The sequence below is a fragment of the Ascaphus truei genome, chromosome 5 (assembly GCF_040206685.1).
Source record: "Ascaphus truei isolate aAscTru1 chromosome 5, aAscTru1.hap1, whole genome shotgun sequence".
Lineage (NCBI taxonomy): Eukaryota > Metazoa > Chordata > Amphibia > Anura > Ascaphidae > Ascaphus > Ascaphus truei.
The window spans coordinates 82,692,639-82,718,911 of record NC_134487.1 but is presented as its reverse complement, the minus strand read 5'-3'; the positions used below and the strand labels follow the sequence as shown (position 1 = coordinate 82,718,911).

The window sequence follows — 26,273 nt, the reverse complement described above, 5'->3', positions numbered from 1 at the left end:
ATAAGACCCCATAAACACGTACATGGAATTAGTTCGCTTTGGACCTAGGAGGGCTTGACCGTTTAAGAGGAGCCTACCGCTGCCCCAATAAATAAAGAATCCAGTCTAAGGCCGTGTCCATAGATGGACAGGCCGTGCTGAGGCGTGCGGACGATCAGCGCTGAGCCCCTGCATCCTCAATGAGGATGCCTTGAGAGGGGGCTCACGCGAGCGTCCGCAGGCGTGCGGAGGAGTTGGAGGTTTCAGCCGAGCGCCAAGCTGTTTTTCAGCGCGCTGTCGGCTGAAACCCTCCAATGAGAGTGGGGCTGCGTCAACGTCACGGCGCCGTGACGTCGACGTCAGTGCGTCGCGGGCGATTGGCCCAGCGACGTCACTGCCCCGCCTCCCTAAAGTCTCCCCCCACCTCCGATCGCGGACGCTGGCTCGCCTGTATGGGCATGAAATCGCCCAGCTTCTGCAGGCGAGCCTCAGCGTCCGCGCGCCTCAGCACGGCTCCCCCCCTCTATGGCCCGGGCCTAATAATTGGAAGCTTGTAAGAACAGTTTAGTAATGTCATTTTCATGGCAGAGTATTTCATTGACAGCTACTTGAAATTGAGTGGAATACTAAAAAGTATTAGGAGTGACTCAGTGAGTAGAGACACTGACTGACACCGAGAGTTTGAAGCAGGGGCAACCTGGTTCAATTCCCGGTGTTGACTCCTTGTGACTTTGGCCAAGTCACTTTATCTCCCTGTGCCTCAGGCACTAAAAACATAGATTGTATGGGGGCAGGGACTTGTGCCTGCAAAATGCCTCTGTAAATCTAGCAGCGCTATACAAGAACAAACAATTATTATTATTAATTGTACAGTATGAAACATTTTTTGTAACTAAGGAAATTTCAGAAACAATGAATCTTTGCATAACAATTAGCAGTGACCTGAATTACCAAGACTATCATTTTCTGTACATGTTAGATATTTTATTTAATACATGTACCGTATAACAATTTTTAAAAGATATAACAAAAATACAAAACTTTTTTTAATCGTTTATATCCGTAACATAAAATGAACAATTATTTGAATATAGACATTATGGGGTTTATTTATCAAAGTCCCCCAGCTGCAAAATCAGGGCAACACTGGTGCAAAAATACTGCCCCAGATTGATTAAACAAGCAAAATGCCATTGGTTTAAATCCGAGGTGGTTTTCTTGGCCCTGTTTTGCAGCCAGGCTGGACCAGTGAGTACAGGCACTGACTGGAAACAATGACACCGCTTTTGAAGTAGGGCAGCCCAGTTCAAATCAGTGTCAGCTCCTTGTGACGTTGGTTAAGTCACCATCTCTGTGCCCCAGGCACCAAAATCATAGATCTTAAGCTCATTGGAGCAGTAACTGTGCCTGTAAACGTCTATGTACAGCACTGCTATACAGGCATACCCCGGTTTAAGTACACTCACTTTAAGTACACTCGCGAGTAAGTACATCTCGCTCAATAGGCAAACGGCAGCTCACGCATGCGCCATTCAGCACATCCTGAACAGCAATACCGGCTCCCTACCTGTACCGAAGGTGTACGCAAGCGGGGAGACTATAGAGCCTGTTACAAATGCGTTATTTCCATCAGCTCTGCACGTATATGACGATTGCAGTACAGTACATGCATCAATAAGTGGGAAAAAGGTAGTGCTTCACTTTAAGTACATTTTCGCTTTACATACATGCTCCGGTCCCATTGTGTACGTTAATGTGGGGTATTCCTGTACTGTAATTGTGAAGTGCCTGGAGTCCCATTGGGAGAAAAGTGCTATATGAAATAAAGTTAGAAAACGATCCCGTGTTCTCACAGAGAAATTATTTGTGATTTAAATAGGCACAGGCATCTTGGAACAAAATGCACTCAAATAACACACCTTTTTTGATATACGATATAATTAAAAATGAATATAATACTACAGTCCTGACGAATATAAAGTTGACAAGTGCTGGAGAGATATGCCACACATTGTATTTGAATGCATTTCTGCCAATATCCAATTAGTTAAACTCAAAGGTTTTAGAAGTTCCTAGCTACCTAATGAGATTTTAATTAAATCTCGGGCCCTTCAACCAGTGAGATTTAATGCCACCTGGGTCATTTACCAAAGTCTGCTGGCTGCCAAACTGGTGTAAAACTAGTGCAAAAATATGGCACCAGATCAATAAAAAATATCTTCACTTCAATACAATAGGAATGTTTTTCTGTCATAAACCTGGTAGGGGAGGTTGACTCAGTTTTGCAGCAAGGAGACTCTGAAAGATTACCCCCTATGAGGTTATCAATGAGTGGAACGGACTTCCAAGGAATGATAGGCACCTCTTATGATTGAAATGTGATCTAGCTCTAGTAATACCTTACGGTCACTCCAGCATTTCTTATTTTATGCCACATTTTTTGTTTTGTTTATGGGAACGAGAGCGTCCGTTGGCGTTGAACCGCGCTACGCTCAGCTCTGGGGACACCAGAGCGGTGACGTTACCAGGTTTACATACATCTCCCTTCAAAGGAAACAAATGGTCTGCAAAATCTCAGGCCAATTGGAAGTAGCAACATAATTGGTTGGTCATGTAAATCTCCTTTAAGAACCAGATAACATCACTGGTAAGGACAATTAGCTTAGATACAGTACGTGTTACCCTCAAACCTGACCTGTTGCTTGTTTGTAAGCCCTGTACTTGGGGAACCTGACTTTTACATTAACTAGTAAGAATGAGTTGAGATTTTTTTTTGGCAGAACTTAGTGGTTCAAGAGGTATTTAAATCTCTCAACTGACCTAGTTGAGTAGTGTTGAGGAGAAGAAAAAAAAAAGCAGCACCAACTGCAACGATTAAGGTAGTAATATTATTTAATTAGAGTGGTTTTCCCTTTTTATTGATTCTTTACCGACCATTTCCCAGCAAATTCCCCCTACTTCATTTCTTTGTCCTGTAATAAACTGAATACTACAGAGCAACATAAAAAGCCCCCTCAACATACACTTCTAATCAAATAGGCACTTTGTTTACATTGAGCAATGATCCGGTATATTGAACCGGACAGCCCGGTATTTGGTTACTCTGTCCGGTAAAAAATGAGAGATAATACTGGAGACGTATGTGTGCGGGGGGTGGAGGGACATGTATGTGTCCGGTATTATGTCTTCTGACTTAGTAACCAATCATGGCATTTCCCCTGAGAAGGGATAGAGGAGGGCTGCTGATGCTAGGGGGCTGGGCAGCTTCCTCCACCCTGATTGGCTGCTGCTGTACAATGCAGCCAATCAGGGTGGAGGTGGCAGGAGCCTGGGGCCAAAGAGCGAAGGAAAAGCAGGAAGCAGAGAGGTGAGGCTGTGTCCTGTGTGTATTTGTTCTGTTTTGTCGTGTGTGTGTATGTATGTATGTGTGTGTGTGTGTGTGTTTTTCCCCTCTGGCTGTCCTGTGGGGGTGATGACAGGGAGGGCGGGGGGAGGGTGAGAGGATGACAGGGCGGTTGGTAGGGAGGGGAAGAGGATGAAGGGAGGCGAGGGTGAGAGGATGAAGGGAGGGGGGATGAGGGGAGGGGGTGTGAGGACAAGGGGGGTGGGAGGGTGGGAGGGTGAGAGTATAAGGGGAGAGAGGAATTTGAATTTGTGGGAGGAGCATTAAGATCAGTATTGCTCGCCATGTACAGTATGACTGCAGGGCAGTTATTTCTAAATGATCTCACCATTACGTAATTTGTTCTAAATTTCACTCAAGCATGCACCAATTTGCATTACAGTACTTCATATTCTATTTCCTAAAAATACTCAGAAGGGCACTCCCTCCCAAGACAGCTCCCCAGATTTTTTACGAAACAGAATATAAATTGGTGCAAATTGTTGAATACTTGGAGTGAAATGTAGAAAAAATAACGTCCGGTCATTCATAAATAACATTCTTCCTCACCAACGATTCTCGTTCGCGTCGCACTTTTCATCATTTTCTCCAGTATTTTTGGACACGCTACCTGGCAACCCTATAAATTCCTGAGCTAAAGGATGTACAAGCTACTAAGCGAAATAAAGGACAAAAACAACACAACCCCCAACAGAGCATATTTACATGAACAAATGAGAGGTTGTAGAGGATACAAGCTCATCCGTCAGACTAAAAAGTGGAATGGCTTTTGTCTAGCACTACTGATTTAGTTTCAATAAAAAAAGTGAAAAAAGGCAAAACTAATGAAGTGTAATGTATATCTATTTGTGTTAAATTGTATCTGTAAATCTACTAGTGAGGGGAAGTTGCTCTTACATTTTAATCACTGATCACCTTTTCCATAATCCTATGTTTTTTGTGTTTATTAAAGGTCATGAGGCTTTTACGGACAAGAACACCCTTACCAAGGTATGTTTAGATCATGGCTGTGATTTCTTACAATGCAATACACAAGAATAAAACCACATTGTGGTACAGTATATCAAACCCTAGTTTTCTACACTGAAAGAGGGGCAAAATATTTCTTAAAGAAGTAGTGCTATTCAAGAAACTGTAGGCTGTAGTTCAGAAGGCCCGCTACTCATGTAGACCAGAGGAGGCAAGGATTACTAGTAAATATGGATATTAGAGTAACCAAGCATTTAGGGTCAAAAGGTCCTCAAAGCCAGTGCCCTTACAATGGCTATTTGCTTAATCGGGTAACCTCAGGAGGTTTATGTATCAAGCCAATTTTGGTACAAATCTGGGTATTTTCCTCTTGCACCCATGTAACAAAGTATTTTGCTCCAATGTTGCTCTGTCTGCCCTAGCTTGCAACCCCAGGAGTGTCAGGAGGATGAGTTACATGGTGCACATATTATGAGATGTGTGACAGACTGTCTCTCCCGGTGCCATTATTTTTCCCGTTTTATTTGCCAGAGAAAAAAAGTCATATTTGAAGTGGCATAAGTCTAAAGTTCTGCATCAGACGTAAGAAACGGTTCTTACATTTGCTGTGTCTCTGCACCTAAAAACGTAACATTGCGTCAAAACTCACTTTTCTGTACACTGATACATAGACCTGAATGTTTAAGAGCGATACTTCTACTACATGCTCAGTCCATTAACTCAGTGGCTGGTTACGTGGCACTTCATAGTACTGGCCTATATTTTTAATCTATTATATTGTTTATTTTATATTGAAACGACAAATAAAATACTTCTTTATTCCTTTCCTTACGACCGGCCTGCAGCATTGTTCCGTAAACCTCTGCATAATCCAGCACAACTAAAATGTATAGTATCACAATTAGTAGAAGATGGTTTGAAAACATACTGTAGGTCTTTACATTTTTCATAACATCATGAAAAAAAATAATAAGGCCACTATATTTCTTAAAAGTGTTGTCCACCTGCACAGACATGTAATTTCCATTTCCTATCTTGGGTTTTCTTTTCTTTCATATCTACTTTGACACTTACTATACATATAATTGTATTGTCCAATGGGCAAGGACTCCAAATCCGCAAAACTTTACATACCGAGGCGGTTTCACAACTGTAATTTGTATAGCACAAGTCCATAAAAGTCTACTCTAATTTTTTAACTGAAGATTTGCCGACTCCTTTCAAAATTGTGTCCGCCAAACTTCCCATCTGTTTTTTCACAATGTTCAAATGTGTCTCGTGTAAAAGCTTCTGTGTCAAGTATTTCTCTCTCTTGATTTTGTCTTTGGTGGCATTTGAAACGTCTGGGATAAAGTACGATATAATAAACTTGACAAAATAGACGATATGCTGTGGAAATTGGAAAAAAAATAAGCAATATTAATTGTCAAGAAACATTATTTGAACAAAATATACACTTATTAGAAATAACAGCAGAGTCGCATCAAAGGCGGTAGACAAAGGGCTGCCAAATGTCAGCTGTTTGCTGCCATAGCTGATGTTACCGCTACTCTGTTATTGTTCTTGGGTAGAATATTTCATTTGTATAGTGAAGCTATTCCATCGTCACACATTACTCTGCTCTCACAACGCTATCACTGCACAATCCCATTTTCTTCTTCTAACTTCTTAAAATAACAAGCGGCAATCCAAAACACACCAATCTTCTTCTACCTTACAGTATGTTTCCACTTAGCCTTCCTTACAGTTTGTAAGCCTCTTGAGGCAGGGCCCTCCTTCCCTACTGTGCGAATGTATGTTAATGTTTGATATCAGGGTCTGTAATGTTACCAGCCGGTGATTCCTGGAGTATGAAAGGGCGAGTCACTGAAGAGGTGATATGCGTCTAAAGTTCTAATACAGCATAGGTGAACTCCAAGTGCCTGCGTTCTATCAGTGGAACGGCACCATATATACATGAGGTAACCCTGAAGAAGTTGCAACGCGATGAAACACGCAGGGTTGTCTTTATAAGACCTTGGCTCAAAATGTTTACCTCTATTGTCATTGAGAGGCTGACTCCCAGCTGCTGGGAACCAGGCAGTGTGTATGCTGTATGTGGTACAGTGCCACTCGCCCACAATTTAAAAAAAAAAAAATGGAATTCCTAATAAGAAAAATTCTGCAACTCTCTGCACCATTCTTTTGCCATTTTATTTCCCCAAAACAAACTGCCACATCTGTAGTGGCACAAGTCTACAGTTCTGCATCTCCTCCCTCTCCCCTTCATCCCCCAACCATCCACCTTCCCCCTCCCTCTCTCTCCTTACCAGTACACACACACACACACACACACAATCACCCTCTCCCCCCACAGATCCCCCCTTGCATCTCAAAAGACCCTCCCCCCTTGCATCTCAGATCACCCCCCCCCCCTTGCATCTCAGATCACCTCCTCTCCTGCACATCGCCACACATAGCACGGCCTGCACGGGAGGCAGCTACAATAGCGAAGCGAGGCACCTGCTGCGGGGGGGGGGGGGGGGGGGGGGTGTTATGAAACAAATCTGAGTTCTGAGAAACAGAGTTCTGAGGCTCAGCTGCTTCCTTTGAGGGTATAAATGTCTCTGAATAGTCTCTCTGTGGAACGAAGCATGGAGTTGACTCATTGGAGCCGCCCTAGGGGGCATTGTTCGTTGTGCCCTATACCCGTAGCTCCACCGGGAGGTGCTCCATAACTCTGGGGTCCCACCATAGGATCCACTACTGTTTTGGGGGCGGTTTCTTTACCATCCGTGTGTTCCTTGGTGGTCTCACTGATGGTTTCATGGTCAGCTTCTAACTGTTCCAGCTCACCGTCTAGGGGTATCGCCGGTATTTCTGGCTCGTTATCTCCCATCTGCGGGATGGGGAGAAGGTGGTTGCGGTGTCAGACCTTTTCCCGGCCCTCCGCGTCTCTTAAGCGGTAGATCGGGCATTTGTGACTCGACCTCATATACACCGTCACGCCAACGGTCGGCTAGTTTGTGCTTCCTGGGGATTCCGAGGTTGCGGAGAAGCACAGCTTCTCCAGGGCAGATTTCCTGGTGTCTGACCTTGTGGTCGTATCGCCACTTGTTATTGGCGTTTACGTGAGCGGCAGCCTTCTCCGCTAGCTGGTAGGCTTGCTGCAGATTCTCTTTAAGCCTTTGCACATAGCAGAAGTGCGTCATATTGGGTACCCAATCGGTTGATACCCTCAGACACACATCTACTGGAAGCCGAGCTTCTCGCCCAAACATGAGGAAGTATCGCGTGTACCCTGTGGACTCATGGCGGTGCAGTTAAATGCATGCACCAGAGGCTCTACATGCCTACTCCACTTTGTCTTCTGCACTCCTTTCAGAGTCCCAAGCATGTCCAGTAGGTCCGATTGAACCGCTGGTAGTGCATCTCCCTCCAGGTGATTGTCCGCGACTTGGTTATATCCAGTAACTTAAGCAGTCCCGGATAAGTTGGCTTTCAAAGTCTCTGAATGAACATACAACAATAAGATTATCGCTCAATACCTAGGACATACAAAGTAGATAATGGCTCCAGGTGCGTAGGGAGGAGAGAGAACAAACAAAGATGGCGAACAGAGTCACCTAGGTCCCTACTTACACACACTCATGGTGCACTAGTCTCTGCCCTGCTCTGAGTGAAGCCGGTTTGGGATACCGTAATGGACGAAGTACCTCTCCCATAATATTTTGGCCACAGTAATGGCCTTCAGATCCTTAGTTGGAAAGGCTTGGGCATACCGGGTGTAGTGGTCCGTGAAGACTAGCACATTACCGACACCTCGGCTGTCGGGCTCAATACACAGGAAGTCCATGCATACTAAGTCCATGGGGCCCAAGCTCTTCAGGTTAGCCATGGGTGCAGCTCTGGTAGAGAGTCTTGCGCTGGATGCACCTTGAGCACTGGCGACTGTGCCGCTCCACTGACTCGCGCATCTTTAGCCAGAAGAATCGGTCTCGGACCAAACCAAAATGTCTTCTCACACGAGATGGCCATGGTCGTCATGCAGTGACTTCAGAACCATGTATTGCAGTTCTGGGGCAGGACCAGTTGCTGTCTATCCGGATGGTTATGGTAGTGCACCAACCGATAGAGTAGTAGACCATTGTCCAGTTCTAATCTGTCTGCTTCTCGCATGAGTGTTGTGACCATGTCGCTGGGGGCACGCTTTAGAATTTCAGGCATACGTTGCTGGACGGCTTTGTGGATGATGCCAGCCACTGGATCCCGAGTTTGATAGTTCACCAGATCCCTCCACGCAATTACCTTGTCGGGGGTGACGTTCATTCCCTCCAGCGCACAGTAAGCTGCCGGAATGGCCTTGGATTGGCATCCCAAGGAATCCGCGACCCTCAGTTCTGAGAAGATCACTTTATCGTCCACAATGGCGGCTATGGCACACATGGCTCGCATCCCTGGTCCAGGGATCTCTTCCCAGATATCATCGTCCGGAGTGGCATTTAGTCCCGGTCTTCGGGACAAGGCATCAGTCCTGATGCTCAGGGGCCCTGGTTTGCACTTCAAAGTGAACTTATAGTTGGATAGAGCCGCCAGCCATCTGTGGCCGGTGGCACGCAGCTTGGCGAATGTCAGGATGTATGTTAACAGATTGTTGTCCGTCCGTACTTCGAAGACTACCCCGTACAGGTAGTCATGGAGCTTGTCCACTTGAGGGCGAGAAATTCAAACTTGTGGACGGGGTAATTCTGCTCACTGGGCATTAGACTGTGACTGATGTAGGCCACAGGTCAGAGTCCCTCCGGGTATTTCTGGTGTAAGACCGCCCCATGGCCATTGAGGCTCGCTTCCACATGAAGGATACAGGGCTGTTCTGGGTCAGCGTAATTGAGTACGGATGCCTGTTAGACTTTTCTTCAACTCAATGAAAGCCTTTTCACAGTCGGTGGTCCATTTATCATCGAATGGCTGTCTGGCGGAGGTGGCTTTCCGGCCTATGTCCTCAGGGTATATTTTGAGGAGATTGTTGGCCTTACTCGAATACCCCTCCACAAAGCGGCGATAGTAGCCACAGAATCCGAGGAAAGAGCGTAGCTCCATGACGTTCTCGGGTCACGGCCAATTCACTACGGCTTAGACGTCTGAGGCGTAGATAATCTTTTTAGATAGCAGTGTGCACAGGGATAGTTTGAGCCTGCGGACGAATTTGGACTATTCTTCTCCCTGCTGTTGGCGGGGAGCCTTGAATTGAGCCAGAAGCTTGTCTTAGATGGTGTAAGATTGAGTTAAGAGTTCTACTAACTCGTGAGTGGTAACCTCTACTTCGGTGTCCCGGTGCATCCGTACCATTTGGGCGGCCGGGGACCGGAGGCATTCGACCTGCCTCTGTCTCTTAACAGCTTCCGAGCACCACCACTCATCTATCACTTGGAGAGTGTGTTCCAGAAGCGTGGGCACAATCCCTTGAGCTTCCTGTAATTTTGCGACTGTGACGACAGTTATGGCTTCCACTAGTTGCGGTAGGGTCACCCCCAGGGCCGTGCCGCTACTTGATAAGCGACTATCACTGACAGGCCTGGGACTAGAGCCTGGGGTATGTGGGGGCTCCCGGCCCAGCTGGTGGCCCTAAGTAGGGCACGGGGAGTGAAGGTTACTCGTGATAGGGGTGCGTCTACCCAGTTGGGAGTTCTTGAGACCGGGCAGTAGATTGGCCATACCCCGGTGAGATGGGAGACAGGGGACATTTCAACTTGGGAAGGGATCGCTGAGGGGGGTCTTGAGGTGAACATTTCTCGGATCTCTGAAAAATCAGAATATATGAGGTGTTAGCCCTCTGGCGGAGCCTCTGGGGTTGTAAAGTCTGAGGGGCATCTTCCCGGCATATATCGTGGTCGGTTACCAGTAGTATGGCACCGGAACGGAAAGTGGGGCCAAGCTTGCGACCTACAGTAGGATCCTGGCACTGGCCAGAGACGGAGAGTTTCTTGCGCGGTCCCACATGGTACTTATAGACATAAGGATGGGGACTCCTCCCACAACAACCACGTGACGTGGGGGTATGCGATATTCTAAGTCCCAATCATGGACCTGTTGCTTAGAGGGCACAAACATATTGGGAAAATGGATTGCTCTAGTTTACTACTAACTTGGGCACTACAGGTCTGAGATCTCAGCAGAGCCTCCAAATTTAACGCACTTTCCCCCACCCCCTGGGAGATATAGCGGCTGCGGTGTATGTGGTGCGTTACCTGCGGCTCACAGGAGGCTTGAACCTCCGCTACTGGGAGCCTGGGGTGTACCTGATCCGATTGACAACAGCGCCTGGATCCTAACAATGTGGGATAACCCCGTGCAGGACAATATAATAAACACACACCAGTAGAATATAACAGGTTTAAGTGAACAGTACCAACGATAACACTGCACACACACACACAATATACATAGACCGCATCACTTATACCGACCTGCGGTGTATTTCTACAGTACTTGGGTGCAGTGGCACCAGTGTCCCAGTGTCCAGGCCACAAAGGCATATCCCACCCCCAAGTGTGAGACAGCGCTGACCCACATTGTGTTGGTGCACTTGTAGAAATACCTGCCCAGAGCTCGAGCCCTGGGGGAGTCGCTGAGTAATGCCTTGCACCGGTCCGCCTGTTCCACGGACGATCCGCCTCCGCGTTGGATGGCCTCCTGCATGGAGCGTACCACCTCAGGATATTTTCTGTCTTGGGTGAACTTGATCCGGGTTCAGACGCAGGCTGCGCACACCGCGTGCGTCCGTCACGTAGCCACTAATACTCAACTAGCAGGCTAAGGGGAGCGTGCCTATCTGAGGGGCCTTCCCTATAGCACCACAAGCTTACTTCGATTAGGGCCTATCTGGGACCTAAAGGGTTAATCTGTCCTAGTCTGAGGGTCACTGACACTCACACCCTATGTTCCTCTTCCTGGTCCTCGCTACAACTGACAATAACTGTCAGCTTGCACTTCAAGCGCTCCCAAAGTTCCAATCTCCCCTCAGGAGATTCTAGCAGCACTATTGGCTGTACTGTGTCACATGACGTCAGCTCTAGGGGCATTCTGGGGAGTGTAGTTCCCCTGCGGAGCAACATAGTGAGGAGGAAGGGGGGGGGGGCAGAGGGAGACAAGGCTACATACATAAAACTAGTTATGCTGCTTTGTTAATGACACTGTTTGCCATAGGTACTTGATACATTTGTGACATGTATCCAAGATATAAATAAGCATATTTCACATATTTAATAGAAAGTCTGTTTAGCATTTTTTAAATATATAAGTTATGGTGGGTACAAAAAGTGACAAAAACCCTCCAACATATGACGCAAAAGGTGACACTGTGTGCTCATTTGCCTGTAGTGGACGCACTGTATGCCAAGAGATAATGGTTAAAAGCAGGGTTACAGACTTGCCCGAGACGTGTGCGGTCACAAGTGATATTTTTTTTCTGATAACATGACATAAGGAGCACAACATCCAGCACCAGCTGTAATTAACTAGGCTGCAGTGAAATATGCAGTATAATTGCACACATCTGATCTACGGACTCTTGAGAGAGACTTTAATCACTGTGGAGTTTGCGGTTAGTTTAGCAGAGTGAGGGAGAGCCCCAGGCTGCCTGCAGAATATAAAGTCACTATTTTAAGACATAGTTAGTAGCAGGAGATAAGCTCGCACCATTGGAGAATTCTCATGCATTGCCAAATGCTGTACTACTTGTCAATAAGTGACCAAGTAAAATGGCAATGGTGGTGTAAACCAAGGGTACTCAATTTTAGTCCTCAAGCCCCTTCCCGACAGGTCAGGTTTCAGGATATCCCAGCTCAGCAGAGGTGGCTCAACCAGAGACTCGGTCAAAGACCGAGTCTCTGATTGAGCTACCTGTGCGGAAGCAGGGACTGATTGACCTACCTGTGCTGAAGTAGGGGCTGATTGAGCTACATGTGCTGAAGCAGGGTTATCATGAACACCTGACCTGTGTGGGGGAGGGGCTGGAGGGCTGGAGTTGAGCACCCTGGAGAAAATAACTATTAAGTAATACAAAATGAAAATGATCATTCTCTAAAACACATATAAAAACACGCCATACACATGTAACATGTAATTACCTCCATAACGATAAGGAAAGAAAGTTTGGCAGCAACAACATGCCAGTAATAAATGTTGTGCTCATACTGATACTCATGAGCAGGTGGGTATCGGAAATCACGGTATCTGGAAATAATTACAGACAAAAAAAAAGGAGGCTGATGTTATGATGTTATTTTAAGACAATGTTGTTATTTAAGTTTTGGCACTCTATCCAGCGAGACACTACAATAGGTCGAGAGAAATGGAGAAGCAGATAAGAGAGATGTAGACAGTGATAGATCTGCATGGGAGAAAAGCCAAGACTTGGATAAGGTCATGTTATTTGAAGATAATGAGGAAAAAGGGGGTTCCAAGTGCGCACAATCTCATCAGAGTATGTGGAAAAGGGAGAAAAAACACACAATAGTGTAATACTGTATAATACAGTTTGATTAAAGAAGGTAATGCACTCACATTTTATGCAGTCAAACGGGCATTTCGGTTACTGAGTTTAACCACACTGATGTTGCGGGTTCTCTGTGGACAGGATACCTCCGGTAGTGCAGATTATCTCCAACGATAGGGTCCGCAGTGTAGTACAGGGTCACCGTTGACAGGATACTCTCAATGAGTCAGATATAAACCAAGAAATAGTGTAATACTGTACGGATGAGTATCAGTAAAGTAGTAAAGCAGAGTATAAACTCACATTTTATGTGAAGTTATATAGGCTTGTGGTTGTTTAAAGTAACCAACTTATACAGGTGATACTGGAATGGACAAGTTGATTTAAAAAAAAAAGAAAAAAAGGGGAAAGGACGCAGGAAAAAAAGGAAAATAAATTTAATATAACAAAAGAACAGTAAAGCAATAGGATATCCTAAGGGAGCTAAAAGAAGCAATTGGATCCCAACTCCCAATAAACCCCAGCGATGGCCATACACCAGGGGATATAGCTAGGAGGTAGCAATGCTCCAAATATAGTCCCAAAGGTTTCTAGGTAGAAACCCCCTGGAAGAAGTCTACTAAGACGAAACGCGTTGGGACATCTTTTGCCTACCCCAGATTGCAAAGGACCTTTGGGACTATATTTGGGGCATTGCTACCTCCTCCCAGCTATATCCCCTGGTGTATGGCCATCGCTGGGGTTTATTGTGAGTTGGGATCCAATTGCTTCTTTTAGCTCCCTTAGGATATCCTATTGCTTTACTGTTCTTTTATTATATTAAATTTATTTTCCTTTTTTTCCTGCGTCCTTTCCCCCTTTTTTTCTTTTTTTGAAATCAACTTGTCCATTCCAGTATCACCTGTATAAGTTGGTTACTTTAAACAACCACAAGCCTATATAACTTCACATAAAATGTGAGTTTATACTCTGCTTTACTACTTTACTGATACTCATCTGTACAGTATTACACTATTTCTTGGTTTATATCTGACTCATTGAGAGTATCCTGTCAACGGTGACCCTGTACTACACTGCGGACCCTATCGTTGGAGATAATCTGCACTACCGGAGGTATCCTGTCCACAGACAACCCGCAACATCAGTGTGGTTAAACTCAGTAACCGAAATGCCCGTTTGACTGCAGGAAATGTGAGTGCATTACCTTCTTTAATCAAACTGTATTATACAGCATTACACTATTGTGTGTTCTTTTTTCCCCCTTTTCCATACACTCTGATGAGATTGTGCGCACTTGGAACCCCCCTTTTTCCTCAACAACTCAAGTGGTTTAGAACGGACCCATTTGCCATCCGGTGCGGCACCCATCAAAGAGATCCTCATTTCTGGACTGTATCGTATCCTTTATTTTATTCTTCACAGTGTTATCCTATAACAACGTGATGTCAACCTCTGTTAAAGCAGCAATATAGGTTTCGTGTATTGGTTTTTTTTTCTTTTCATCACAGCAGGGGGTCTCTAGAGCTGAACTGTATTAATTTCAGGTCTGAGGACCCTTAATTCCAGAGATACTTACCTCCGTAGCGGTGCCGGTACCTACGCAGCAAGGCAACTGTGGGCCTAACGAAATGGCGGCGTTTAAATGTTCAGCGTCACGTGGACTTTTAGGAAGCAGTGATGTCATCCGGTGTGGCTTCCTATTGGCCCACGGGACCAGGGCATTTAAACTCCACAGAGATACCTTTACTGCCTTATCTCTGGAAGCAGGGCATCCCCTTAGCTGAAATTAATGGGGTTCAGCATGGAGACCCCCAGCTTCAAACCTGTAATAAAAAAAAACCGAATGAAACCGGTATTGCTGCTTTAAGGAGCTTAACATACGGTAGTGATTTGTGCATTTAATTACCATCGTGAATTTAATTTATGGAAAATAAGTAACGTCGGGGTTAAGAATTATTTAAATAAATGTAGTGTTATTTCCTGGCGGGTACCTGAACAGAGCTTAGTGAATATGGGACGAGTATCACTTAAGCTATAATGAACTAATTAGCTGGTATTCTAAATTACATGCAGTTATAAATAACGTAATGCTGTTTACAGGAGAAATCCTTGTTAACGTCACGTGCTTTATTGAATACTGTGTTATTAGACATTAACTGCTATCGAACTACATTTAAAAAAAAAAAATCTACTTTTATTATGGATAAAAGAAGTTTAAAAAACAAAAAACCTCTAAGTTTGAGTCACCTTTGCTTTGTGTATTGTTGCAACACGGGAATTAAGTAGTGATTAGACTGTTGCGTGGGCCCAAAATACAAGGCCCTTATGCACATACTGTATAGGGTAAATAAGCCTCTGAAAATGGATCCAGGTGCCACAGCTATCCTCCAAAATGTCTGATGTTTAGATTACGTTTGCATTTCCATGTCTTTGTGAAAAAGTATGATGTGCACCTTTAATTTATTCTCACAATTGCTTTCCCTAGCTGCATGATCTGCTAAAATGCACCAATTTCCAGAGCTGTTTAAAACGGAAGATTGTGATGATAGCACATAGTAGTCGAGTCTGTACTTGCCTGCATGTAGTTTGGTTACCAAACCAAGGAAATTGGACTGGCTGGCTTTGCACTTGGAAATCGTATATGCTGAAGACAGAGAGTGTATTGTTAATGTATCCTTCCATTGTATAAGTAGTATGGTTTCCATAGGGAGGCACAGAGAAAGACCAGTAATAAACCAAGCGGGGTATCATGTCAGACGTAAAAGCAATTATCATAGCCTGAAGTAAAATAGAGACGTGTTACAGGTATACAGATTTCATTAAACATAATACAAATTGCAACCACAGAACAATTTATTACGGTTTTCCACTTTGAGTTCATTTGAATTGTAAAGTAATGTACTAATAGTGTATTGATAATGTTTTTACAATAAAAGTATAATTTTAGAAGTGAAACTTCTTTGCTGGCACCTACAGTGTTTTGATAGGAAAAATCCCATGTGTTGTAACAGAATTCCATAACAGAAGTGAAATCACTGCTGGCAGAAGAGGTCATCAGTGACATTGAGGGAGGGAGAGGAAAGACACTGACTGACACACACACACACACACACACACACACACACACACACACACACACAAGGAATTCACAGTTACTATAAATATAGAAGGGCAAATAGCTCAAACACAAATCGTGTTTTGATTTTTAATTAAAAACATCACTATCACAAATACAATTTCTGTGACAAAATAGTGACGAAAGAAGTTTCACTTAAAATGCATGTGCTCGGCACACACACTTTAAAAAAAAAAAAAAGTAATGATCGTAATAATTTTGTCTAACAGATAATGTTGGATTTGTGTCATAAAATGGTAAATGCGCATTTTCTTAACATACTTTTCTAGATAATTTGTATGCTCTTATCACTTCATGTAACTTAGGTACTGAATTATACATTATCGTTTTAGTCAATTGGGAAAAATGCTAGTGCAGTCACACCGAAGATCTGGTAAGTTAACTAGTGGAAAGACAAAGTTCCATATTACAAAAATGAAAATGTTAGGTTAGACCAATCCGATATAAAACATATGAAAATGGGATACTAAACCCACAGTATTAAAAACGTTTAATTTCTAAATCCACTGTATTAAGGCATTTAATTACCAACTCAATAAAAATGTAAAAAAAAAAAGAAGAAAAAAAAAGGCCTTTATTAAATATTCAACATATCAACGTAGGTTTTATTTTGTGAGAAATGTCCTTGGTTCAGGTGCTGTAGGTTAATAAAACAAAATAATGGTGTACTAAGGGATTGCCGTTTAAGGTGTGTTTCCACTCTTAAAAGTGACTGATACTGTATATGATCCTATCCGGTCTCAAAACCGGATGTGCAACATTTTATATGTTGGTCCATTAAATGGTATCTCAACCAGAGATTTTTCACTTCTGTATATCTTCAGCAAACTATTTGTAATAATATTTTTTGTTAATTAGCTGTACAGCTTTGAGCTTCATTTGATTTTGTTTAAAAAGTCAACCTGTCTTGCACCCTCTCTCACCAAGACAGGAACATTTTTACCCTAATTAGATTAACAATACATCTATATTTTATTTATACCTTGCCAACTGTGTCTGGTTTTACATGGATCTAGTTAACTGAAGCTCTTAGGTCATTGGTGAGCAAACAGGCAGCCATGACTGCATGCAGCCCACAGGGGTTTTACCATTTTAATTTAATTAAACCCCTGATGAAGCTCAACAAGTGAAACGCTTAGGGTGAGCGTGCAGACCATTTAGAGACCTCCAAAGTGTGTGGTGAATTACTCTGAAGATCCGGGGCCAAGTTTTCTTGGTTCTTTTCCCCTTCCTGTATTTTGACACCGTTCCCTGTGGGTGGCCACCACAGGTGTATACATCAGGAAGGAGTGTTGCAGGCCTCAACTACCATTTGACCCAGGGTGGTCCATATGCCTGTACCTACAGCACTTTGGTAAGTGTATTACTTTTATTCTACTGTATAAAAAAAAATCTACAATATGTGTCCTCTCTGTTCTGTTCTTCTGCATAAGGGAATCTACCCCGTCTTCCTATCCTGTTCCTGAGAGATGCCATTTCAAGCTTATTTGAAGAATTCTCCTATGAGTTGGTGACTCTGAACAACCGCACCGCTTATATTCATCTCCATAATTGGGAGTGAGATTCTTATGAAGTGTCCCTGTATTAATTAATTAGCTGGACAATATTGCACCATAATTTTTCTTGTTTATTCACATATTTTTGGTATTATAAGAGTATTTGCGCTCTTGATTCCCTGCTTCAGTGACCTTTTTGGACTTTGGATTGAGTCCTTTTTCTGGAGCTGCACTACTTCCATATGTAATGTAATATATTCCATTATTACATCACTAGTGTGTTCACTGGGTTTTCACTTAAACTGTATGTGCGCTTGAACCCTCCTTTTTTGTCTTTTGCAGAGATTACTGTAATGTTAATGGGTAGTGTGTGACCCTTTTGAGGGCTCAAGGGTCACCTACCAGTCCATAGGCTCTTGACATAGCTCAGAGGCCTAGTCTTGATTCCAGTTGTCCACTTTAGAAGAGGGAATGCTATAGAATGGAGGGTGCCATATTGCTCCTCAAATGGATAAATCTGACTAAGTCGCCATACTGACCCACTCCAGATTCCTTATGTACTCAATTTATGCTTTACTCTTCTTTGTTACGTTGTTAAATTATGCTGTGAAAGTGGTATGTCTTGTAAACATGATGTGTACAACAAGGTAACATGATCTTTATAGACATCTAAATTTAGTTTCGACCACTATGAAACAAGATGTTTATTTAGTCTTATATGAAATGTTGTCACGTGAAGCAATGAGAAAGCCATTAGACTTTAAACCGTGCATACATTTTACAATGCAACCTTTATACTTCACGTACATTTGTCACCACAGCAAGAATTGCTACTCCTTGCATGATTGGCTGCCAGGCACCAATGTCCTGCGCTTTCTCTGGTACCATACGTCTGAACTGCGTGGTGATTTTCCAAGCATCCACTCTTATTTCCAACAAATTATTTACAAGTGCCAATAGAGGAGCAAGTGGGAACGAGGCCACAAACAAGGTGACAAATCCAAACTGAATCACTGTCAGAAGAAAGGATACATGCTGTTAAGGATCTTAAGTTCACAGACTCACAGTTAAGTAAACATAAGTGCCATTTAATTTCCCACTAGTAACACAAGATCAGAAGAGAGAAGTGTTGCAAAGCGTAAAATAACTAAATACGTGGGTCTAAAAAAGAATATAGGTGAGCATAAACCAGCAGTGTATGCTCCAAAGACTAGGGTGAGATGCAGGGATACAGTATTATTGAAATCAAAAAGATACCAGCTTATTTATATAGCGCCACCGATATATGCCGCCCTTTACAGAATTGTAACACAGACAGTACAGGAAGATAATATACAAAAGTTTCACATGTGCGTTAAAATGGACATATGCATTACGTGCCAAAACGGATTTATCCAATCAGAGAGTGGGAAGCAGAGGGTTGGCAAGACATCAAAGAGAAAGGGACATTACACAGATTTTTGTTCAGTTTAGATAAAAACAAATGGAAATGAGAGAAACAAAGAAAAGTATTTATACTGTGGAATTGAGAAAGCAAAGAGAAAGATAAGATGGGTGGGGATGAATTTTAAAAAAGCACATGCTATTTTGATGAGCCAAAAACCAGAGAAAGGCAGACACACGAGTTGAGTCTTGTAGATGTTATAATTACAAATATTTTTATATTACAATACAATATTATTTTTATTGTATGTTACAGTAAATAATACATTTTTAATCATAATAATTTTTTAAATAAACACAACATACCCATCTCAAGATATTCATAAAATAATCCTAATTTTCCCAGAGGTTGCAAGTGGTAATCTTGTTCCCATCGCGGTATAATCTTTTCTGTCCGTGAAGAGCAACAGCGACCAATAAGGTTCTTAATCCAGCTATTAAAAAAAATAAAAATGTGTTGTGATTTAGTATTTAACCTTTAAAAAAAAAATGGTATAAAAACCATATTTCATGCAAGGTCCTATTAGCAAAGGAGTACTGTTCCATCAATATTTTTTTTCACCCATAAAGGGTAATAAACTATTCCGTATTTATTATCTTCTATTCTGAAAAATGGTCAGGTTCAGATGTTAAAGTGCGAGTTGAACCAATAACTTTTGTGAATTTAGGTCTTTAATACTACACCATATTTCCTTGTAGTACAATCTAATTTCTGAATGTTCCTTTTACCAATAAATAGTTTCACAAGCGCTGAAAAGAGAGCTTACACATACATACATCCTAATATGAATGCACTAAATGTCTCTGCAAATTTGTATATGTATGAAGGGTTAATGTTTTGGGGCGGCATGGCTTATCTATGTATATATATATATATATAAATATACAAATATATATATATGGCCTCTACTACTGATTTTAGCCAAGCCCCTGATGAAGCGTAGACGCAAAAAACCGCGGAGGTTGGCGTACGAGCACGTTGGACAGCTGATATCAATACGTTGTTGTATACCAGATCTGCTGGTTTGGTGCCTGTGGCAGGTACCTGTGGAACCTAATTACCAGTCCCCAATATTTGACAGCCTGGATTCTATACTTTTAAGACGATGATGGTACATGCGCCGGTTAATGATATTTTAGATGCAAGTTTTTAACTTATTTTTTTCTATATAAATGAATAATTTATACACATTCTCTCGTTGCGCTCGTTTCTTGTGTCCTTTTAGCAATAAAACAGTCACAATACTTTAGATGGATAAAACGTGTGCTATATTCCATCATTGATGTGATACAGTATTTCAACTCCAGGGGGATATTTGAGCAGCACTGGAAAATGATGGACTTACGGTAGAAGTATTTCCTGTATGTTATTCCATATGGCTTTACCTCCCATTATAATGGTCAGCTGCGTTGTAAGTTCAAGGAGGCAGCCACCTGGATCACACTAGAAATTTGAAGATTTACAGTTAGATATTTTTTTTACAACGTGCAATTCATTAGCAATGCCATGGTTATACAGTCACAAATAGTAAGATGTAACAGTATAAAATACATAAATAAATATTTTAAATTGCTGATAGTTTATAATAGTATAATTAAAATTAATTTAATATTGATATTAGGTTCTCTATAAAAATAGAAAACAGTAGTCAGCTGGGGGCACTCAATAATATGTGGTGAGTACAGCCTTAAAAAACATGTACAAACAAAATCAGTTCCACATTAAATACACATATAAATATGAATTAATAAAAACCAGAGATTTAAAAGCCCAATCTTGAGGGTGCTGCTATCTTCAACTGGAAGCAACCCAGGCGTTCCATAAGTAAACTATAGAGAGATAAAAAAGCAGAAAAGCGCACACCTCATAGTGCAGTATTAAAGGCTTTACTTGGCACAAGAGTAAAAAATGCACTTACAAGATCGTTGTGCATAATGAGCAGAAGGTATAGTGGTTGCTGTAGTTCAGGAACAGTCTGTGTGTGGAGTCCCACGTTCCTGCTTGCGCGTCCGCCGACTGACCTGTCCGGTGGCACCTCAGATCTCCCCGTGCCTCCGCATCAGATGGACGAGGCGCCTTAGCGTCACCACGTCGTGACGTCACTGCTTGCCGAACGGTAGTCGCAGGATTGGGTACAGAGGGTGGTTTGAGCTGGAGCTAGTGCTGCGTACTCCACCAGTTCTCCTTTTCCTTCACATTAGGTTCCTGCTATGCTCACAGTATTGCAATAGCCAATCAGAAACCACCCTAATAGTTTCCAGACGGTTCCTCTTCATCAGGGGGGTGGTTTCTGTTGGCAAACTAGTCCCTTTTTATGTCCTCATAACATCAATTAGATTAATTATGCATATAAGCTGTAATCTTATCTAAACAACTAGATGTATTTATCTGGAAAGTAATATTATATATTAGGCTGGGTAACATCAAAAGCGTCACATCATAAGTGTACATCAAAAGTGTCTACAAGAGTTAATTTTGGAGTTCATATCTCTGAATGTTTTATTTCTATCTTTCTATGTTTAATCATGGATGCATTCTGAATATCTGGATTAACATTCTGATTTATCTCTTCAAACAGGTATGTGTCATTGAGCTGCATTCTACCAACCAGAGAAATTAAGATTTAATTGGCTTTTGGGTTATGTTTGTGAGCTGATTCCTATCAATTGAGAGAGAAATGATAATCTAATTAACTATTTTGTAAGTCTGAGTTGATTAGACAACCCCCTCCCTTAAGTGTTAGTCAAATGCATGTGAATAGGGTACTTAAGTCACTGTAGCATGGCTGTTTAGCCATAAGGCTGTGTAACATCAAAAGCGTCACATCATAAGTGTACATCAAAAGTGTCTACAAGAGTTAATTTTACATCAAAAGTGTCTACAAGAGTTAATTTTGGAGTTGAAATTGGAGGTGAATATTGGAGGAAGATCTGGACTCTGCATTACAACTTTGCCACTGTGAGACATTAACTTTTAATATCTGTGATTTATTTGTACACTTTTATCCTCCAGTACCTTGGAACTCTCTCCTCCTGCATCTCACTATGCCCCCCCTATTTCTTTTCCGTTTACTGTTTCCTCACTCCTTTGTGGGCATTTCTGTTCTCTACAATATCTCCACTCCCCACTGCACCATTATTTATACACCTCTCTCCCAACAACTTCTTTACCCCTCAATAAAAAAACACCCACACAAATCCTCTATTCACACCCTCTATCTACTCCTTCCTGCTGCTGGGGATCTTCCCTAAGCCTGAAGCTAGACATACACACCTGATCTCACTCATGCCTCCCTGACACCTCTTCCCCTGTAAATGGTGTTAACCTTTTCATTTAACACTGACCTTCCTTACATTTTACCCCACAAATCAAGTATCCCAATAGCCTGCCCTCATGGCTAATGTCCCACTCAGTCACTCCTACCACCTATTGTGACCAAGCACTGCCATCTACAGCACTTACTCCCTCATCTGCTGTCTCTGTAAGTTTCCCATTAAACGTCTTAGATTGTAAACTCTTCGGGGCAGGGATTTCCTTTCCTATTGTCTGATTTTGCTGCACTTATTGTATAATTATAATTCCCTGTACTGTATTCTTTGTGAAGCGCTGAGCACACTTTTGGCGCTATATAAATAAAGACATACAATACAATACAATATTTATGAGTTATAGTAAATCAAAGAAGACATAAAAAGTTAAGCAAAATTAAAACAATTAATCTAATGAATAACATACTTGTAATTGCAGTGACTTGAAACTAAATGCATTTTGAGAATCAACTCATTTATTACCTTCAAAAATGTGTCTGAATTAAGATCACATATAAAAGACACCACTCATGTCCTTAATCTCACCAAATAAATAAAATGGCAAAAAGGATATCTTTGGGTATCCTGCGATGTGGTATCACTATACTCTAACATTATACACAAAATAGGAGTAAAAGCTGTGGAATATTATTTGAAACAAGATAGAGAGATCTCAACAATACAATGAGAATTTATTTTAACTTGTGTTTTATTTATTTTAACTCACAATTATTTTAGATTTTGTGATGATTTTTTTATTCAAAGTAAAGGGACAGCTATGGGCACAACCTTTGCTCCTAGTTTTGCCAACTTAATGATGGGATTCTGGGAAGAGCATTTTATCTGGGACAACAATCCATTTTTAGAGTCTCTATAGGTTTTTTTATCAGCGCTTCATAGATGATATTCAAATAGTTTGGAAAGGAAATGTTGAATCCTTGGTGTCCTTTTTAGATTATGTGAATACAAACCCTTTTATCTGCAATTTACTTTTAACCATGATCGACTTAATATATATTTTTTTAGATCTAGTACTTTTTATATCCAACGACTCCGTTATACAAACAAGGATTTTTTATAAAGATGTAGATTGCAACAAGTATTTAGAAGCAAGCAGCAATCACCATCGGAGATGGATAAATAATATTCCATACGGACAGTTTCAGAGATTGAGAAGAAACTGTTCAAGAATTAAAGATTTTAAAGCACAATCTATGGATCTAAAGAAGAAATTTTTACTAAAAGGACACCAAGAAATTAATATAGATAAAGCCTATAACAAAGCATTACTCTTGGATAGGGAGAGTCTACTAAAAGATAAGATCACTGATGGAGATGCTCATAAAAAAAGGATGTTTTATTTATAACTAAATTCAATGGAGCCTCAAGAGAGATTAGTGGAATCATGAACAAACATTGGAAGGTTTTACACTGTGATACAATTTTAAATGAAATTATCCCTACCAGACCAAAATTAATATCTAGGAAAGGTAATAATTTAAAAAATCTACTGGCACCTACTCTTCTAAAGGATACATTTTCAGAAAATGTAATTGTAACTAATAAGGCCAAATCTACTAAAGGATTTTACCAATTCAGTGGAAGATGCATCACGTGTAAATTTGCTCAGAATGCTCAAACACATTTTAAATAAAATACTTTTAACGCCTCATATCCATCCCATTTGGAGTTTTATTAATTGCAATACTAAATTTGTTGTATACCTCTTAGAATGTGGATGTGGTCTACAATATGTAGGAAGAACAAAGCAAAGATTTTTAGAGCATAGGGGCAATATTATTAAAGGTATCACAACTCATGGGGTGTCGAGACATTTTAAAATTGTTCACAACAAAAACCCTAGTAGTCGCAAACTCACTGGCATAGAACAAGTTGAAATAGGGATAAAAGGAGGAAATAGGTTTCTTAAATTAAGACAAAGAGAGACTTATTGGATCCACCAATTAGGTACCATTTCTCCTAAAGGGTTAAATGAAGGAATTGATTTAGCCTCCTTTCTATAGTCGGTTGCTTAGATAAACTTACAGCTTATATGCATAATTAATCTAATTAATTTTATAATGAAGACATATAAAAGGGACTAGTTTACCAACAGAAATCACATCCCTGATGAAGAGGAACCGCCTCAAAACTAGTAGGGTGGTTTCTGATTGGCTATTGCAATACTGTGGGCGTAGCAGGAACTAGTGTGAAGGAAAAGGAGAACTGGTGGAATATGCAGCACTAGCTCCAGCTCAAACCACTCTCCGTACCCAATCCTGCGACTACCGTTCGGCAAGCAGTGACGTCACGACGTGGTGACGCCAAGGCGCATTGTCCATCTGATACGGAGGCACGGGGAGATCTGAGGTGCCACCGGATGTGTCAGTCGGGCAGACGCGCACGCAGGAACGTGGGACTCCACACACAGACTGTTCCTGGTCTACAGCAACCACTATACCTTCTGCTCTTTATGCACAACGATCTTGTAAGTGCATTTTTAACTCTAGTGCCAAGTAAAGTATAAAATGCATGAAAATATAACAGAAAAATGCTTTAAGTAATTTACCTCCTCATTACGATACTTTCCAAACCAATAAACAGGATCTCCCGGGTACCCTACAAGCTTCCCCTTGAAGAATGCGACATAGAAACAGGAGGAGTAGTAGTTGACAAACTGGAATAGAAACATCTTTGTGGTCAGACTGTTTTCATAGTCAGACTTGGTTCTTTGCAATTCTGCAATGAGAAATTAGCATAATTAAATAACAACCACTCTGGAAATTATCCTGTTTGTTTTTTAGTCATTCCATATTTGACGAGGCTGATGTGTCATTTGTGACCACTTCATTGGTGGTGTCAAAATTGGTTTATTGGGCATGACGCCGGCGAACCAACAGTGCCACATTTGGTATCTTAAATGAACAATATTCAACTAGAGAAAGTAAAGTAGTCTTATTTTATATTCAAGTTCAGGATTATTATTTTTAAATGCAACTTTAAAAGGAATGAGTGTTTTTCAAAGTATTGTTTAAAAAAAAAAAAAAAAACATTGTAATCTTGTAAGTGCGTTTGCACTTTCATATGATTTGCATGTAATTGAAAAAGGAAGTCACAGTTTTTAGCATCTTGGCATTTTTTAACCACATTCACGAATTTGACTCAAAATCTGGAATTCTGGATCTCCATAAAGGTGCTCACCAATGGTGAAAATTACAGCAGTACTGTACTAATGTCGTAAACACAGTACCACCATGTATGGCAGTAATGAATATTCTAATCTCTGTTAAAGCAAAGAACTTTTTTTAGACTTAGAAGTACAGTATTTTAAAATATGTTTTTAAAAGGTCTAGTTTTGACCCATGAATTTGTTCACTATTGCCCCAGAAAGGACTGCCCTAAAATACACCTCGATTAATCCAACTAAAAATTCCATTAACTACAGAAGAAACATTAATTCTAACATCAGGATTTCTTTCATTAAAGTAATTTCAACTACAGAATCATTGTGCAGCTAAGACCATAACATACATGCTATATGTATGACAGTCAACCAAATAAAAGACCTTCATTTGGTTCTTGGATATTAGATACAGAGAAGGTGAACAAGGAACATGTACCTAACCAAGGCAATACTGGTAATATGAATGACTGTATGTGTGAAGCTCATGGCATATCAAGGCATTTTGTTTTTCAGTCTTACCGAAGTCAGTGATTATTATTGCTATTCTTTCATACACCATGTTCAGAAGCATGATTATTATGAAGCTAATGATAGATGCAGTAACTGTGGTGGCTGCCTGTGGAGTCAAGTACTTCTGGATTGCTTCCGTTCCATTTATGTGCCGTGGTAATGTTGCAGAAAATACCAGGAACACAGAAAGCCGATATACAATAATCCCAACTATCGAAGCAACAATCAAAAGAATCTGGGAAAGTAGAGAAACGCGTCAGCAACACAAATGTTTGACACATGACAGAGCTAAATTCCTATGTTCCAATAATGAATAGTACGTGAAAATATAAAGGGTGATAAATGATTAAACCAATTTATCACGTGAT

At 41.4% G+C, this 26,273-nt stretch overlaps 1 protein-coding gene across 4 annotated transcripts in view; it reads right to left on the bottom strand.

Moving 5' to 3' along the window:
- Positions 1–482: 482 nt before the first annotated feature.
- Positions 483–26,273, bottom strand: part of ANO6 (anoctamin 6) — a 108,193-nt gene continuing 82,402 nt past the window's right edge. For all 4 annotated transcript variants that reach the window (XM_075600122.1, XM_075600124.1, XM_075600121.1 and 1 more), the window contains 8 exons: positions 25,915–26,140; positions 24,781–24,950; positions 20,249–20,346; positions 19,209–19,336; positions 18,267–18,472; positions 15,403–15,605; positions 12,460–12,565; positions 483–5,740 (listed from right to left, as the gene is read on the bottom strand). In XM_075600122.1, coding sequence (XP_075456237.1) covers positions 5,534–5,740; positions 12,460–12,565; positions 15,403–15,605; positions 18,267–18,472; positions 19,209–19,336; positions 20,249–20,346; positions 24,781–24,950; positions 25,915–26,140 — 1,344 coding nt within the window. In that variant the 3' untranslated portion in view covers positions 483–5,533. The remainder of the gene's footprint in view (positions 5,741–12,459; positions 12,566–15,402; positions 15,606–18,266; positions 18,473–19,208; positions 19,337–20,248; positions 20,347–24,780; positions 24,951–25,914; positions 26,141–26,273) is intronic.